The sequence below is a fragment of the Anopheles moucheti genome, chromosome 2 (assembly GCF_943734755.1).
Source record: "Anopheles moucheti chromosome 2, idAnoMoucSN_F20_07, whole genome shotgun sequence".
Classification (NCBI taxonomy): Eukaryota; Metazoa; Arthropoda; class Insecta; order Diptera; family Culicidae; genus Anopheles; species Anopheles moucheti.
The window spans coordinates 8,004,981-8,021,644 of NC_069140.1; the positions used below are offsets into that span (position 1 = coordinate 8,004,981).

At 45.9% G+C, this 16,664-nt stretch overlaps 6 protein-coding genes across 6 annotated transcripts; 2 read left to right on the forward strand and 4 right to left on the reverse strand.

Annotated features, from left to right (window-relative positions):
• Nucleotides 1-786: 786 nt before the first annotated feature.
• On the reverse strand, nt 787-1,917 carry LOC128298950 (uncharacterized). Its single transcript, XM_053034765.1, has one exon. The coding sequence runs from the start codon at nt 1,915-1,917 to the stop codon at nt 856-858; it is 1,062 nt and encodes a 353-aa protein (XP_052890725.1). The 3' UTR covers nt 787-855.
• A 1,163-nt stretch (nt 1,918-3,080) lies between these two features.
• Nucleotides 3,081-4,636, reverse strand: LOC128297914 (putative serine protease K12H4.7). The gene is made up of 2 exons (XM_053033629.1): nt 4,230-4,636; nt 3,081-4,167 (listed from the first exon to the last, which is right to left on the reverse strand). The coding sequence occupies exons 1-2, from the start codon at nt 4,634-4,636 to the stop codon at nt 3,081-3,083; spliced, it is 1,494 nt and encodes a 497-aa protein (XP_052889589.1).
• A 1,503-nt stretch (nt 4,637-6,139) lies between these two features.
• Nucleotides 6,140-7,633, forward strand: LOC128298955 (thymus-specific serine protease-like). Its single transcript, XM_053034772.1, has 2 exons — nt 6,140-6,462; nt 6,541-7,633. The coding sequence occupies exons 1-2, from the start codon at nt 6,140-6,142 to the stop codon at nt 7,631-7,633; spliced, it is 1,416 nt and encodes a 471-aa protein (XP_052890732.1).
• A 138-nt stretch (nt 7,634-7,771) lies between these two features.
• On the reverse strand, nt 7,772-9,392 carry LOC128298333 (thymus-specific serine protease-like). Its single transcript, XM_053034082.1, has 3 exons — nt 8,989-9,392; nt 8,451-8,921; nt 7,772-8,387 (listed from the first exon to the last, which is right to left on the reverse strand). The coding sequence occupies exons 1-3, from the start codon at nt 9,390-9,392 to the stop codon at nt 7,772-7,774; spliced, it is 1,491 nt and encodes a 496-aa protein (XP_052890042.1).
• Nucleotides 9,393-10,495: 1,103 nt separating this feature from the next.
• LOC128298334 (katanin p60 ATPase-containing subunit A-like 2) lies at nt 10,496-11,967 on the forward strand. Its single transcript, XM_053034084.1, has 2 exons — nt 10,496-10,507; nt 10,576-11,967. Exons 1-2 carry the CDS (start codon nt 10,496-10,498, stop codon nt 11,965-11,967), a joined length of 1,404 nt encoding a protein of 467 aa, XP_052890044.1.
• Nucleotides 11,968-12,012: 45 nt separating this feature from the next.
• Nucleotides 12,013-13,527, reverse strand: LOC128297543 (survival motor neuron protein). The gene is made up of 2 exons (XM_053033213.1): nt 13,397-13,527; nt 12,013-13,320 (listed from the first exon to the last, which is right to left on the reverse strand). Exons 1-2 carry the CDS (start codon nt 13,418-13,420, stop codon nt 12,403-12,405), a joined length of 942 nt encoding a protein of 313 aa, XP_052889173.1. The 5' UTR covers nt 13,421-13,527; the 3' UTR covers nt 12,013-12,402.
• Nucleotides 13,528-16,664: the final 3,137 nt, after the last annotated feature.

The window sequence follows — 16,664 nt, forward strand, 5'->3', positions numbered from 1 at the left end:
GGACACCCTGTCCACTTCAATTCACCCAGTTCCAACTCTGTATAAGGATCAAAAGCCAATAACGATCGTTATCTAATCATTTCCCTTTTAAAACTCTTTAAAAAAAAAATGAAGGACGAATCTTTTCCGCAGATTGGATTAGCATCCAGAATAGGAACATAATTTCAATTATTTTTCAAACATTTAAGACCCGGAAAAATAATAAAGTAGTCTTCGAGTAATCAACAGAAATGACTGTTCGATTATGGATGCAATTCCAATTATAGATAGCCTGTCGTTGGGTAGGATAGACCAAGACCTACGAAGGTTGTACTAATACGAATTATTAAGAAACAACACAGATAACATGAGTTACAACGTACTTGGTACATGAATTTCTCCGATAACTTGATGATAACTTTCAGAGAAATTCATCATTCGTCAGTCATTTCGCAGAAACAAAATCACCCCCTGTAAGATCAACACATCGTACACTAGTATGCCCTGTCGAACTACGGAAACATAAGCGTGGTTATTTAGCGGCATAGAAGATTCGCTAGCATTGCTGATAACGCTCGCATCATTCTGTTTGGATTTCAACGAAAAGAAAGAAGAACGAATGTATAAACATTAAACAAGCAGTATCTTGGCACTTTGGGACTGATTGACAAGCGATGGGTGAACTACTGCTGATCGTCATTGTTCACTAGTAATAATACCTTGCTAAAAGGGCCTTAGTTGGCCTATTTTGGAGCAAAAAAAATATCTACACAAAGCTTAGTTTCATCGAGTTACATGGCATACTTTATTGGTACACTTTCTACACAACTGCTTACACTATTACAACTAATCACTAAGCACACTGGCACAAGGCTTTCAATAGCGCATTTGGTACCAAATCCAGCGTACACTAAGAAAAAATACACCCACCACTATTACGGCTACCACTAAAAGGACAATTCCCTTCCATATTGAGTTATCACTGATGGACGCTTCGTTAAAGCATATATCGTCCACGCGAATCTCGTCGTAATCACAATCCAAATCATCGCGTTTCATGCCGATGAAGTAGGTCACATTGCGCCGCTTGAGTTCGGTGAGGATCCGTTTCCCTTCGCTCTTCCCGATCATGTTGTAAGCGATCGGCAGTGTCTCCAGTGCGGGGAAGGCCGTAAAGAGTGCCGCTAGATCTAGTGTTGTCAACATGTTTGACTCCAGATCGAGTTCTTTCATTTCGGCAAGTATGAAACCGGCCAGGTTCAGCTTGTTAAGGCTGTTGCGCGTCACCCACAGCACCTGCAAACCTTTGGGAAGCGTTTTAAAATCAATGGAGGAGAAGTGATTATCGCCCAGGTAGAGATGCGTCAAGTTGTCCATGCGTTTGAACATATCCGGCTCGAGCGTTCTCAGCCGATTAGCTTCGAGATTGAGTGTTTCTAATCGCGTCAGCGCGGAAAGATTCGCCACATTGGAGAGGCGGTTGTCCGCCAGGTCTAAATAGCGCACATCGTACGTTTGGGTCGGATCGGTAACGACCACCGTAATGATGTTGTCCGTAAAAATACCCATTTGCAGATTGGTTGGCATAAACAGGCGTTCCAGCCGAGTTTCGTGAATCTGTACATTGAGCGGATTGCGCAGCACAGTGCCGTGTAGCGTCGAATCGTAATGCTTCAATTGGTTGTAGCGTTTAAAGTAGTACCGAAAATACAGTAAGTGTACGGTGCGTACGGTGGACGACAAATTGGCAATCGGGACTCTGTCGGGATGTTTGGCTGCTACCTCCTCATCGTATTGCATGTTCCAGATGCGGCAAACCGTTGGATCGGTACCCGGCTCACACTGATAGACGTAAGCGGAAACCACCACCGACCAGAGCGTTATCAGTGCCAACACTGGGACGTATCTGTAGGGATGATGATGGTGATAATAACACATCGTTAATGTCATCCTCGTCGATTTTTTTTTCAGCCAATATATCTGGCCTCCTGAACCGAGCATGCCCGGGATAAGGCAAATTGCAAGGAGGAAATGCCTTGTTCCGTTTTGTTATTTACACTCATCACAAGCGGTCTTGAAAATACGGCAATGCCGTCATAATAGAAATTAAATTAAAAATATCTGGCCTCCTGCCTTACCTTCGCATTCTGATGTTGGAATTTGCTGGTAGAACTAATATCAGGGGCAACACTAGAAAGCGAACCGCGACCGATGCTACGATCAAGAACAACTGCGTCGTTGGCGTGTTCAGCACTGACTGATAACAGCGCGTGTAGATGCGTGACGGTTTCCAACTGTTCAAGGAGGAAGATTAGTAAGTGTGAGCTCGAGCATATACAAGAGTTTGATGTGTTTTGCATATTTTGTCTAACGTACAGCTTCAATGTAAGGGTAACACACCACAACAACCCATGTAGCACAGAAGAGTTGCTTTAAATGAGACGAATGTGCTTGTAATAACAGAGGGTAACACTGTAGATGTCCAGAATATGAGCAATATTTAGAACAAAAAATATGTTGCCTTCGCTTTGTAGCTGAATAGTGGGAGGAAACGGCCTTGAGATCTTCACGCTACACTGGCCAAAGGTATAAATAAGGAAGCGATGGGTTAGTATTTGATAAGGCTGATGGATGAGGGCAATGTCTGCATGAAGTAGAAGTGGTACCTGTATTGCTGTTTGAAAGTATTTGCAACTTCTATATCAGGAGTTTCCTCTCTTTATTGAACTCGATGTTCTAGAGGTTTCTGAAGTGAAATCCTGATTACATCATTCAGATACACTGTCAGCTCTCTGTGGCTAGTACAGATCGCTATCGAAGTATCACCTTTAGTTCACCTTCTTCACCAGTGATGATCACGTCCCCATTCAATCTCCCCATTTGAAGATAAATCCACAAGATATGTGAGACGTTTTACGGTTTAAAGTCAAATAATTATGACATAAAAATGTCATACTATGAAACTTTCTCATTATAGACTAAATTGCCTAAGCCTGATTAGAGTTGTAACAATATCGCACTATCCACGAAAAGGTCTCGGGTTGGTTTTATTTGCAAAGGAATAAAAATTCGTAAAGTCCGGTTTTTACTTCCACTCTCATTTACACTGGCATCAAACCTTCTCCCTGCCATGAGCTAATGTAGGCCTGGATGCTAGTCTTAATGGTCGTCAGTTCGGTCGAATCCTCCTCACTGATGGAGTAGATTTCCGAGTACAGGAATTCACCCGGCACGACGTACGCGTAGCTCAGCGGATTGATGTAGCTCGTGATCGATACCAGACGATTCGGATCGAGCTCTCCGTTCGTAAACAGTACGTTTGTCGATCGTGGATCCTGTCCGCCGTAGTGAAGGTTCGTCAAGCGCACACCCTCGTAAATGACGGCATCCGACACCCATTGGCCAAACAGTGCCCGACACGCCTCCAGGAAGAAATGCATCGATACTCGATCCCCGAACGGCTGCTCGTCCAGATCCGTCGTCCGGAACCAACCGAACTCGGTGCATGCCTGGTACTGTGTCTGACGCAGCCCAAGGATGGAATTTTCCACAGCACCCGGTTGCAACACTTGGCCCGCTTCCATGTTCGAATCGAAGTCGAACGGATTGCAGGCCAGATTGGCGTAATATTCGTTCAGCCAGGTAGCAAGATCTTCCAGTGCAGTTTCCTCCGTACTGTTAACCATGCTTTCGCACACATCGCGGATCTTTTCGGTGGTCTGCACGTTGAGCATCGCTTCCTGGATGGCCAGCTTCAGATGGAAGAAGAGCGTCTCCATGTCCAGCAGGCTACCCTGTTCGATGGGTTCGCAGGTGTTGAGCAGGTTCGTCACCGTTTCTTCCCGCCCAGCGTCGATCAGATATTGGGCGGTGCGGAACGCGACCCAAATCAGGCTGTAACACTCGTCTCCACCGAAGCGACGAATGATTTCACCAATGTCACCCGCATGCTCCTGGAAGTCGAAACTCGCCAGAACCGTGGCTCCCGCACCCCACGCACCGTTGATGATGTTCGGGAAGCGCTGTCGGGCCCAGGTTGCGAGGGCTCCCGCATATCCAGTACCCATCAGGATGATTTTGGCGTTCGGATCCTGCACCACGTTGTTGCGCAGGTGATCAATCCACTCGATCAGATCCATCAGAGCTTGTTCCGACTTCAGAAAGCGTAAGTTCTCCGTCGAATAGTCCCTAGAGAAGAGTCACTTGATGCTGTCACCCGAATAGCAACAGTAGATAACGCGGATACTTACGGCACCGGAGTGCTGGTTCCATAGTATCGATGCTCGTTCGTGAACAACCACGCCCCATCGCGAGCTGCCGTGTCATACAGCAACCCGTGCTCGATGTAGTACGTCGTCAGTGCGAAGTTTCCACCGACGAAGATGAAAATCGGTCCACCTGGCCGGTAGAACTCATCGTTCGAAAAGTAGCTAAACTCAAACGTGTCCCTGTTTTGTGGATTGAAGTGATCCACCTTTGTACGGAACCGATCGCCCACAATGTTTTCGTTGCGTGGCACAAATTCGAGCGGTATGGCTGGCTGCACAAGATGTCGCTGTAGCTCACCAAGAAGGCGTGTGTTTTTGGACGCAGTGCCTTCCGCCAGCGTCACAAACGCCAGCACCACAGCAAACGGTATCACTTTTGGGAGCAGCATTTTGAAACTTAATCGGCTCGATGGCGTGTGTACGGTGGTTTATAAAGTGTGTCCAGTGCGGTCTTTTCCTTTTGTTGTTTTGAAGATAGGATTGTCCACCTGGATTGCTGGTCATAATGTAGATATCGCTATCGTTCTGAACTGATCAAATGTCCGACATAGACGGTTGATACCATAATTTGATGGTTTATATGATTTTTTTCCTCAGTTCCGGTATGAATTGATGGTCTTGCTGCAATTTAGCGCCACAACCGAGGGTAGTGACGTTCCTCAAGAGTGTTTTGAATTTCATAATATTAATACAACTGCAACAGGCATGTTCATTGATCAGAAGGCGTTTTTTTAACGAAGTCACAGATAAAAACTGATACGTTTTTAGATACGCTGTCCGATAAATGTCCGATTTCTACGCTTTAATTGCTTTACTGATTCGATTAAACGATGATGCAAATATTGGGTGAACTGCTGTCAATTTTAAACCGCCTAAAGGTATGCAATGCTGCGCTCGAATGGAAAGCAACAGAAAACATCTGTCTACAACTTGTGAGCGTGCAGTTCTGTCTCGCTCTTCGTTAGCAGCGGTTGTGTGGATTGATACTGACTGCATTGTGTGATGTTTATTGTGATGCGTGCCAAAAGAAATCGTTGTAGTGTTTGCAATCCCAGTGGAATTCATCAGAATGCAGCGAAAGTGTTGTTTTTATACGTGGAATAGTCTTGATAGCATCATCAAGAGGATGAAAGCAAGTGGTGTTCATTTTGACAGTCAAGTTTGGAGATCAAAACATAAACAAAACAATGGTAAGTAAGTTTTAGTAAATTAATAATTAACGAAATCAATGGAGTTCTTCTATTGTTCCTTTTACTCTTTATCGATATAAGTTACGTTTCTGTACAAAAAGTTCCTAACGGTACCTGATAACTACGTTCAATTCATGGACTAGCTATGTTTCCCGTCCTTATCAAACAAATCCGACCATACATTATGGTGATTGTCAATATCTCGTCGGTATAGCAATCGTAAATTCAGTATAATCCACTGATAAATCGCAATCAATCGTATTAGGCAAAAATGTGATAATACCAGTTATCGTGCCACAACTCCAAACGATACGCTAACCCCTGACGGAAGTAATGGGCAAATGTGAATTATCTGTCGGAACCTTCACGAACACTACTAGATGTTGCGTCCCTAATATAAACCTAACGATGGACCAGATCGAATATTTGGCCATTATTAAATGCATCTGGCGTGGTACGCCACGAAACTTCCCCCAAAAAAAGCCAAAAAGCCTCCACAATGGGTTGCAATTTGCGATACGCGTCTAGGATTATCGCGCGATACAGAACGAACGATAATCTTCGGGTTAAAGTCAATTTGGTATAAAAGCTACCCCCTGGACACCGTGTGCCGATCGTGTAGTCCAGGGTGGTCTACAGCATAGACGACAAGCCGTGTAGTGTACATTTTCGTGATAAAGTGACGTATGCATTCTGTTTGCGATGAAAGGATTCCTTCCTTTCCTGGTGGCCGTAGCCATCGTTGTGATGTGCGGTGACGTGGCGTATGGTATGTTGCGTGAGGCATGGTTCGAAACTCGTGTCGATCACTTCAATTCGCGCAATCAGGATAAGTTTGCTATGCGGTACTACATCAACGATGAGCACGCGTACGCCCGTGGTCCAATCTTTGTCGTGGTCGGTGCCGCTGGTACCATTCAGACACGATGGATCACCGAGGGACTGTTTTACGATACAGCGTATCTGGAGGGTGCCTATCTGTTTGCGAACGAGCTGCGGTACTTTGGACACAGTTTACCGGTAGAGTAAGTATGCAGTTATGGCGCAGTGCTGCCTTCATCACTGTGAGCTGCAATTTAATTGACCCTTTCTATTGCACTTAGGAATGCGGAAACGGAGAATCTGGACTTCCTAAACGCCGACCAGGCGCTGGCTGATTTAGCCGAATGGATTACCTATCTGAGACAAACTTATGTGAGTAACCCGAACGCTAAAGTGATCCTTATGGGCACCGCGTACGGTGGCGCACTGGCTACTTGGTTCCGCCAGAAGTATCCCCACCTGGTAAACGGAGTCTGGATATCGAGTGGTGCGATCGAAGCAGACTTTGCGTTCGCCGACTACAACGTAGCGCTCGGAGAAAGCATCCGGCAGTATGGAAGCGACTCGTGCTACAGCACCATCTGGAGCGGGTTCCGGGTGGCCCAGAACATGGCACAGCTCGGTTTGGCCGACCTGCTATCGACCGAGTTCCATCTGTGCGAACCGCTCGACACGGACAACGATCTGGAGGTGCGTGCCTTCCTGCTTGGGCTGCGGGACGACATCGAGTTCGAAATGCTTCATCTGCGCAACACCAACTCGATCCGCGAAATGTGCGAAGATATGGACCAGCAGCGTAACAGTAGCCTGGACGCGCTGATCGACTGGTTTGCCCGTGAACATCAGTACGAACAGTGTGTGCACATGAACTTCGACAGCTACATGGCGCGCTACGTCGAGACAGACTTTAACACCGAGAGCCTGCAGGCAGGCCATCGGCAGCGTCTCTATCTCCAGTGCACGGAGGAAGGCTTCTTCCCGACGACCTCCGAAGCGGAGGATCAACCGTTCGGTAACATGATCGGACCGGACTTTTTCGTACAGGTGTGTCAGCGCGCATTTGGCGAATGGCTTACCGAGGACGTAATCTTCAAGCAGATTCGTTCAACCAACACTCGGTTCGGTGGACTCCAGCCGACGATCGAGCGGGCACACTTCACCAACGGTGGTATCGATCCGTACCGCGTCGGAAGCCCGTTAGAAGATCTCAACCCAAAAGCCCCGGCCACTCTCATTCCGCATACGTTCGAGGCGCCCGATCTGGACTCGATTGACTACGAGAACGATTCGGCAGAGTTGATTGCCGCCAAGGAGCGCACGAGAACACTGATCGACACATGGATCTTCGAGGACTTCGAACCGATTCACGTGTAAGACTGGGCGGGTGTGTTGAGTATGGCTAGATAAAATAAAAATTCAACATGATTTCTGTACATAGTTTCTATGGTGGCTTTATTATGTTACTAGAAATATCAAATTGTCTTACGCGAAGCTGCTGTACGATGTGTATGCTTATCGAGGATTGAATGGAAACAGATAGCTTTCGAACAATTCCTTTAGACGGCGTTTTACTGCGATCAATTGTTCAGAATCATTTTCCTCCGAAATGGCACCCAGATCTGATCCGGCTAGCTCGCCAGGAATAACGTCAGCCAGTGCGTACGCATTCAGGTCGGATACGATGCTCGTATACCGCCACGGATCGAACGCACCGTTCGTAAAGTGAACCTGCATGACGTTCGGTGTGCTTCCACCAAACCGTTCGTTCGTTCGTTCGGTCGACCGGAACATAAGTTCGGGTGTTATCCACTCGCCAAACACACGGCGGCACATCTCATAGTACAGCTCCATCTGGACTCGCTCACCGAACGGTTGCAGATCGGAATCAGTCGTGAAGAACCACCCATACTCGGTACACTGCTGGTACAGGAACTGACGCTCCCCAGCCATACTGATCTCGGCCGATGCTGATGTTTCCTGAAGCGATTCAACAAACTGGTCGAAGCTGACAATAATGCACCCGTCATATTCTACAAAGCGTGTATTGAACCAGGTAGCAAATGCGTCCAGGGATGTCGCAAAACTGCCGCCCGTAATATCATCACACACTGCCCTAAACTCCGCAACACTGGAATGGAAATTGCACATTGAAAAAACGGTTCAACTATAATAGTACTCGTGTGCTACATACTCCCCGTTTCGTAGCGTGTACAGCTCGATGGACGTCATCAGTACGCTGAAGAAGTATGCCACCTCCATGCGATCGTCCGCATCAACCGGACTGCATAGATTTAACTTATTGTACAGCACCTCCCCGATCCCGGCGTCAAGCAGATTCTGTGCCACGTGGAATGCAATGAAGATACGGTTGTAGCACTCCTGGCTACCCACATCAATTGCAGTTTCAGCCCAACCGGAGGAGAAGTCTTGGAAATCGTACAGCGCACTTAAATATCCGCTTGAGGACCATGCGGCATCTGCTAGGTGCGGATACCGCATGCGGAACCACGTGGCTAATCCTCCACCGAGTCCCGTACCGGCTACGAGAGGATGTGCGTACGGATTACCAACTACGGTACGTCGTAGATGCTGCACAAAGTCGGCCACATCAGCCAGAATCTGTTCGGTGTTTAGCAATCGCAAACTCTCCACAGTAAGATCTCTGCAGGAGACGGAGCATCAACATTACTGTATCGTTTACGTACCATGGATAATCTAACGTTACTCACCCTACCGGTTGACTTCGACCGTAGAATCGCGTTTCAAGTGCAAATACAGCTCCACCAAGATCACGAGCCATTTCGTTGATCAGCGTACTTTCATCGATCAGCGACGAATCGAGTGGAATATCTCCGGTGAGAAAGATCAACAATGGTCCACCTTCTACCAAATGATCCATTGAGGCTAGATAGCGGTTGCTCCACGTAGCGCCATCCTGATTATTGAAGTGATCGACTTCGGTGGTGAAAAACTGCTCCGTAATATTCGCGTTTCGCGACGTTCCTTTCGATTTGGGCACAGTGCTGCGGTATTTGCTCAGGAAAGATGGCGCTAGAATGCCGTCTGTACTGGAGAGTTGCGCCGTCAGGACGATACCACATGTGGCCAGCAGCAGGAACACTAGTAACTTCATTTTAATTCTCACCCCGTCCACAAAGCGAACGATATGCTTCGGTTGGCAGGTTAAACAGTGTGCTTTTATAGGAAAATGTTTCACCAGATATGAGACGCAACAGGCTTTACGATGTGGCCGAATATGAGCCGTAAAATCTTCCTATCTTGAGCGTTGTCTAGTGGCCGTGTGGCATTATCAATTGATGAGCATCCAATAGCTGGTTCGTGCGAGTGAATCCTTCGACCGTTCGTTTCGACCATAAACATTCTCTGATTACGTTCCTGATTATTTACTACTAACAGGTTCACCGCGACCGGCATTGATAGCGATTATTAGGAAGAGAAATTGAGCACTTATCTCAGGCAGACCCGATGTTGGCCATGCCGATTATAAGCAGGAAACAAGTGTTTCTCACGGTTATCAGGCAAAAGAACATATCCAAGTGTCAACGTTCGCAAAGGTGTGGAATATATTGGGCACAACAACATCTTCTTCATCGGCACAACAACCTCAAGCGGTCTAGTCTAGGGCTGCTATTTCTGGCTTTTTTTTACTTTAATTACCCAATGCCGGATAGTTAGTCCTGTGTACAGGGGATTGATCTGGATGGGATTATAGACCGGTTCTGTCGTGTGACGACCGACGCCGTTACCAATACACCACTGGGTTGTTCATGTTGCACACTAACTGAGGAAATTATCCATGGAAATTACGAGCTACGACCAATTCTAAGCGAGTCTTTAAGTAACACTCCACTGCAACAGCTTGCTCCTTTAGAGACCCGTATTTTCATATTGTTATTGTCGAAAATCGATTGAACATTTAATGCCAATAGCTAACGGCGTTTAAACATGCATCGTAAATCATTAAATGCCTTTCACCCTATCCCTAAAACAAACGCACCGAAGGTATCGATACGCACGTGAGAAATTCGTTACCCCGATACCGAGTTTGTAATTTCCGTTGCTATGAGCAGCAAACAAAGTAGCTGCTGGAATATTTTGAACCATTCAAGGATCTGCGTTGCTTGAGTTGGCATTTTTTCATGCAGTTGTGTGTTCAAAATTAAGTTTAAGTACTTCTATGTGGCTGTAAGTGTTTCATTAGTGAGCGAAGAAATCATGTCCTTTGAGGTAATTGTATTCTAAGCGAAGGACTTCAGATTCCAGCTCAAACGAATTGATTCGCCTCTGCTTTGCAGCAAGACCGTCGGAGCATCTACGAACGTCGCCGGAACATACTCTACCTGGTGGCGAACTACTTATCATCGATGGGTCTTCACCAGACGCGCCAGGCTTTGATCGACGAGACGCATTTAACAAGCGAATACGAAGTTTGCGACAATATCGATCTTGACACGATGTACCAAGACTTCTGCAGCTACTTTCTGCTCAAGTTCGGCAAGCAGCCACGCATCGTGAAGCGCACCGAATCTGTCGGACCAATGCCAACGGTACACCGGAAGCTGTCCGGAGCGCGACGTAAACCACCTCCACCGGCACTGAAGCCAGATACGCTCGCCGGTGCCGGTGATGAGCTGCAGGCATTGCGCATAACACCCGCTAATTTGCCGGGCAATCCAACCGATCACAGCGAGGGTCCTAGTCCGGTCGTACCGTATGCGAATCCGAAGCTGTTGGTACGCCTGCAGGACCATTTCACCAGCGAATGGAAGGATCTTGCGGAGGAGGTCTGCAGGGATTTAATCCGCAAGGACCTACGCCAACGCTGGTCGAACATTAAAGGGCTCGAGGGTCCGATCAAAGTGCTGAAGGAGAGTGTCATCGCTCCACTCGAACATCCGGAACTGTTCGTGGGGTTGGCTCAACCCTGGCGCTGCGTGCTGTTGCACGGTGCACCGGGAACGGGCAAAACCCTGCTGGCACGCACCCTGTGCTCCGAGACGCGGGAATCGGTGACCTTCTTCAGCACCACGGCCAGCACGTTGATATCTAAGTGGCGCGGCGAATCGGAAAAGCTAATCCGGATCCTATACGAAGTGGCCAAGTTTTATGCACCTTCCATCATCTTTGTCGATGAGTTCGACAGTTTGGCATCGCGGCGTGATACAATCCGCGAGCACGAGGCATCAAAGCGTTTCAAAAACGAGTTCCTTTCGCTTATCGATGGGTTGGAAAGTGCAGCAGCCAACGAGCCGACACCGGCAGATGGTCGGGATCGGGTATTCCTGTTGGCGAGTACCAATCTACCCTGGGAACTCGATCCTGCATTTTTGCGTCGTTTTGAGCGCAAAATTCTTGTCGATTTACCAACACCCGATGGGCGGAAGGAATTGATCGAACATCTGCTGCCCACGGTGACCGCATGGCCGGAGCAGGAGATTCAGCAAATCGTCACTCTGTCCGAGGGCTGGACGGGAGATGAGGTACGACTTGCCTGTAAGGAAGCATCGATGATGCTGCTGAGGAATAAGATCACCGATCGGCGGACGATTTCGGGCCGTGCTGAACCCGACGAGCTTCAGTTTCCGATGTTACGCAAAGCTTTCGAACAGCTGCGTCCCGGATGTGTGGAGCTGGCACAGAAGCATCGTGACTGGAATCAACGTTACGGAACACAGTTGGTCGATTGACCGAGAGCAAAACGCATATTCTTTACGCCAATTGGCAGAGCAACATAGCAAACGTATTATATTTTTATTCATCTCTCCACACTATGGGGGTTTCTTTTATAATTCATTCACTTAAAGCAATAACTCAACACGAATTCATGTGAAACTGAAGCTGGGTGATGGGTGGGAGCATATTTACCTCCCGTATGTGAAGCAAGAGCAATTAAGTAGTACCGGAGCAGTATAGAACACTGTCCCGACTGGGTCATTTAATTATTTAACGTCATTTTCACGTGAAGTACCACCAAATATACGATGTTGCAGCTTCAACAAAGGTTATCACTTGACAAAAGGGCATAAGGAATCTCGTTCGCTTGGGAACTCGGAACATTGTAATAGTTTCCTACAACTCGGCACTGCTAAAACACAACAGAGAACACCACACGATCACGGCCATTACGACTGTCTTGCTCGCTTCTGCTGTGTATGCTGTTGTTGCTGCTGCTGAGACATCCGCTGCCCATGATAAAGTCCCGTGTAATAGCCGCTCATGTACCAAGACATTAGCATCGCGGAAAGATTCTCCGACTCCACATCGTCCGCATCTTCCAGCATCGGTGGCATCGGTGGTGGCGGAGGAACCATATACGCGGTGGACATACTCGGACCCAACATTCCCGATCGCCCACTCCTTCCGGTGGTCGTTGGTCCTACGCTTGTGCGACCAAAGTTCGGTCCGAAGTTAATCTTTATCTTGCTCGCCTGCTTTGTGAAACGCTCGTCATCGCTTATGTCCATCTGAGAATCTGCGGCAGCTGCTTCCGCCTCGGCCGCCTCAACACGCTGCTGTCTGCGAGCCTTTCTTCCCCAGGATGGTAACAGTTCTTCCAGCAGCACCGTCTGCTCGTTGTTATATCCCACGTAGCGAATTAAACAATCTCCCTGGTTTCCAAACCCGATGATTTTGGCTTCATAATCCACTCCGTCATCGTAGGTGGCACGCACGTAATCGCCAATCTCGAACGTGTCTGTACGTGGCCCATTCAACATGGGCTGATCATGTTCCGATATTTCCATCGTGCCCTTTTCTTCGTGTTCCGGCGTTCCGACGGTTGCCTCACCACCGGTAGAATCGCTGTCTTTCTTTTGCTGTTTGCGATTCTTAATGCCACTGCAACCAGCTGCTTCGGCCAGAGCGTTTCGGTTTGTGTTCATGGCCAACCGTTTTGCTACCTCTGCTTTAACCAGTGCCAGCGATGCATCATACTTTTTGATAATAATACTGTCGTCCCAAATATCGTCACGGCCAATCGCACCGCCTAATGGTACGGATGCTGCTTCCATTTGTGCTTCTGGTACATCGTTCGGCATTTGCTAGAAGGGTAGAGCATGTAAACAAAGCAAATATTGTGGTTGTTCTTTGGAAAGACAAGAAAAATCAACTACCTACCGAATGTCTGCCGCTTGTGCTCATTGTAAAAATGCGTAAATTAAACTGAAATGTGTACAATAATCCCGCAATTTAATGTGTTTTAATATCGCGACTTTCCCTGCAATACAGCTCTTGACGTCTGTTTGTTTGTGTTTGCTTGTGTCATGTTCGAAATTCGAACATCGAAAATGGGTGCAAGTTTTGGCATAAAATGTTTCCCAACATGCCCACTGTGATTTTTCACTGAGGAAATAATATGTTTATGCTATTTGGGAAATTTTGTATGTGTTAAAACTGAATAGTTATGGGGTTTCAAACAAACAACTGCGAATGACTGCATCCAAAACACGATTTGATCTTCTTCCGACATTCGTGAAACGAAATCAAACGATCATTTTGTGTACGATCCAAACGATCATATTCTTATCAATATACAACTCATGGAATCAAACACGGAATGAGGAACCGCATAAACAGTTCTCATTTGCATTACGCCGTGCAAACCCCGTGCAAGAACATTCTTGGCCCACATTTCATTCGTGTGACTTCCGTGCAGAAGAACACATTGTTCTCGTTAATTAAATCATGTTATTCTATCATCTCCTCGCTGCACTAAACTGCATGGTGCATCAAAAACTGGGGCATATCACGTATCACACTAACGGAATAGCGCTTCACATGTACCGCTAAACATCTTGAAGTCTCTCGACATGCAATGGCAAGAACTGCATTTAAACACACAATCGGTAGATCTTGTTCACAACAAATAAGCTTTGTGATGTGCATTGTTCTTAGAACCGAATATGCATTAGAAATTGTAAAGATGGAAAGAAAACATTCATTGAGAGTAAATATTTTGGGAAAATATGTCTTAATGTGTTTATAACGAATGGATAGCATGTAACTTTGCCATTCATATGGATGTTTTCTAGTGACAACTTACTCATTGTACAATAATAGTTTTGATTGAGGTCGAGCCAATAGAATAACCATTGTACAATGCATTCTACCTCTTTGTAGATCTTGTCCTGTAGTCGAAATGTGTAATAACTTCCAGGTGAAAGGTTCTCGTCCAGCATGTACATTAAGCCTGATTGATTTTGAACTCAAAACTTAAAACTCAAAACTTAGATTTTATTAGATCGTTCTACATCGACTCAAAATGTTTCTTCTTCATTGAACAAAAGGGCCCCCAATGTTTTTCATTAGATATCGACCACTCGACTTAATCAATTACTCTATATGTTTCGGCTGGTAAAAAACACTCGAGTGCCAAGATGTTCAGATTCGTGAAAGCATTAACCTTCAAGTAGGCAACCGGATACCCGGATATTTTTTTTTAACTTTAAACTGCAATTACTTTTGATTCAATGCTTGTATTGACCTGAAATTTTCAGCAGTCTCTCAACTTTTTATTTCCGATTTTTTTTAATTGATTTAAATGTATACTACGAATGATTACTTGTTTCAAATGTTATTACTTGTTTCTTTTTTATATTATGATATGTGTTATATTAAAAAGGTACATAATTTTGCATTATAGTTCTATATTCATTTAACATTCCGATTTACAAAGATTTGCAAGAATATAAACAGATAGAAAGCATTGTTTAGCTACGAAAACCGTTAATTGTATACGTCAAAACGTATGGAATACCCGGGAATGCCGGTTGCCAACTTACGTGTGTAAATTTGGTTGACTACGGTTAAATTACCCTTCTGAAGGAAAGAGTGCGCATCGAACATCGTGAGAAAAGCGATGGAAATTTGATAGTGTTGTGTCCGTGCGCTGGTTCTTGCCATGTGAAAAGTAAAAGTGATACTTGTAATATGAGAAATAAACAATCAGAATGTCTAAAAATTCGATTGTTGGAGGAATTTCCAATAAATTTATCACAAATCTACCAGTGTCCTAAATTTAAAATAATCTTTAAACAATAGAAATCTACTGCACTATTGAAATACTTCCTTGTGCTAATTATTTATTTTTCAAAATGTATGTTAACAACTGCCCCTTGTCCAGTAGACTAAAATAGTCACAAGTTTTAATAAACTAGTAAAATAAAGCTCAGAGCTGCAATGTAACTTCTATTCGTTCAATGCACAACATTGTTTTCCCGCACCGCTACATTCGCCAGGCAGACAAAGAAGATCACGCACACAACGCCACAGTCACCAAATTGGAAACAACAAACGTTGCTAGGCAACGGTATGCCATGCGACGACAGAACTGCGTAAGCAATGAAGAAGGTTACACGAAGCGCACAGGTGGTAGTGAAAAAGTGCAGGTGCCGAGCGATCGCAACCATCGGCCTGGCGCCATTCGCCGTACGACTGCTGGCCGCACCGGAACAGAGCCGCAGAGCCCAACGGAGAAGAGCGCACAGCGAAAAGGCTTCGAGGTGCGTAACAGTGTGTGCGTGTTTAGCTGTGCGCGTTCGTTTGAATGTGTGTGCCGGGAAACGATTCGATCATCCTTGGCTGTCAGGTGTTCAGTGCTCCCGGCGTGTGATAGCAGTGCGTGTGTGAGATAAATTAATGTAATTATAGTAGAGAGGCTACGTGGATGTGATACAAGAGTGTAGTGATACTTGCGCAATCAATAGTCCTTTGTAGGTAAAAGATTGTGTGCGTCGTTTGTGCAGATGCAGATGAAAAGTTCTGCATTCGGATTTACTCAGTGACAGTGCGTGTGGAAGAACAAATCTGCAGAGTGATCTATTAATATCGGCCAATATCGTTTGAGTTTTCTAAGCGTAGATAAAATGACATGCAATAGAACAGTACCATAGATCTTCTGCCGGCAGACGCAGTTTTTATCAGTCGTGATCGTGTGATCAGCATTTAATTCTCCTTATCGTGCTCCCAAAAGTGCGTCTCCCAACACCACTGTAAATTCGCAAATTCCTCGAATATCATACGCGCTAAATATTACCCACCCGTTTAATTATCACCATCATCTTCATTCCCAACTGTCTCTCGTAATCGTCTCATTATACGTTGCTTTTCAGCATACAATACGGACGATGATCGGTAGCCGCCATTACTCAATACAATCGCAATCTCGTTTGGCATACGATGATGCACGGCCTTTTGTGAAGCCTTTTTGTTGATTTGCAAACCATTTACCTCGGGGAGATTTGTTTTCTCTCTCTCGAAATCATCCCACGGCGATCGATTACGCTGGGTTTTGCTCGATTTAAAATATTTTATTGCCATTAGTGAGATTTTGCACACCGGTTTTCCCCCGCCTTTAATTCCGTTTTTCCCCCGCCTGTCCGGGAAT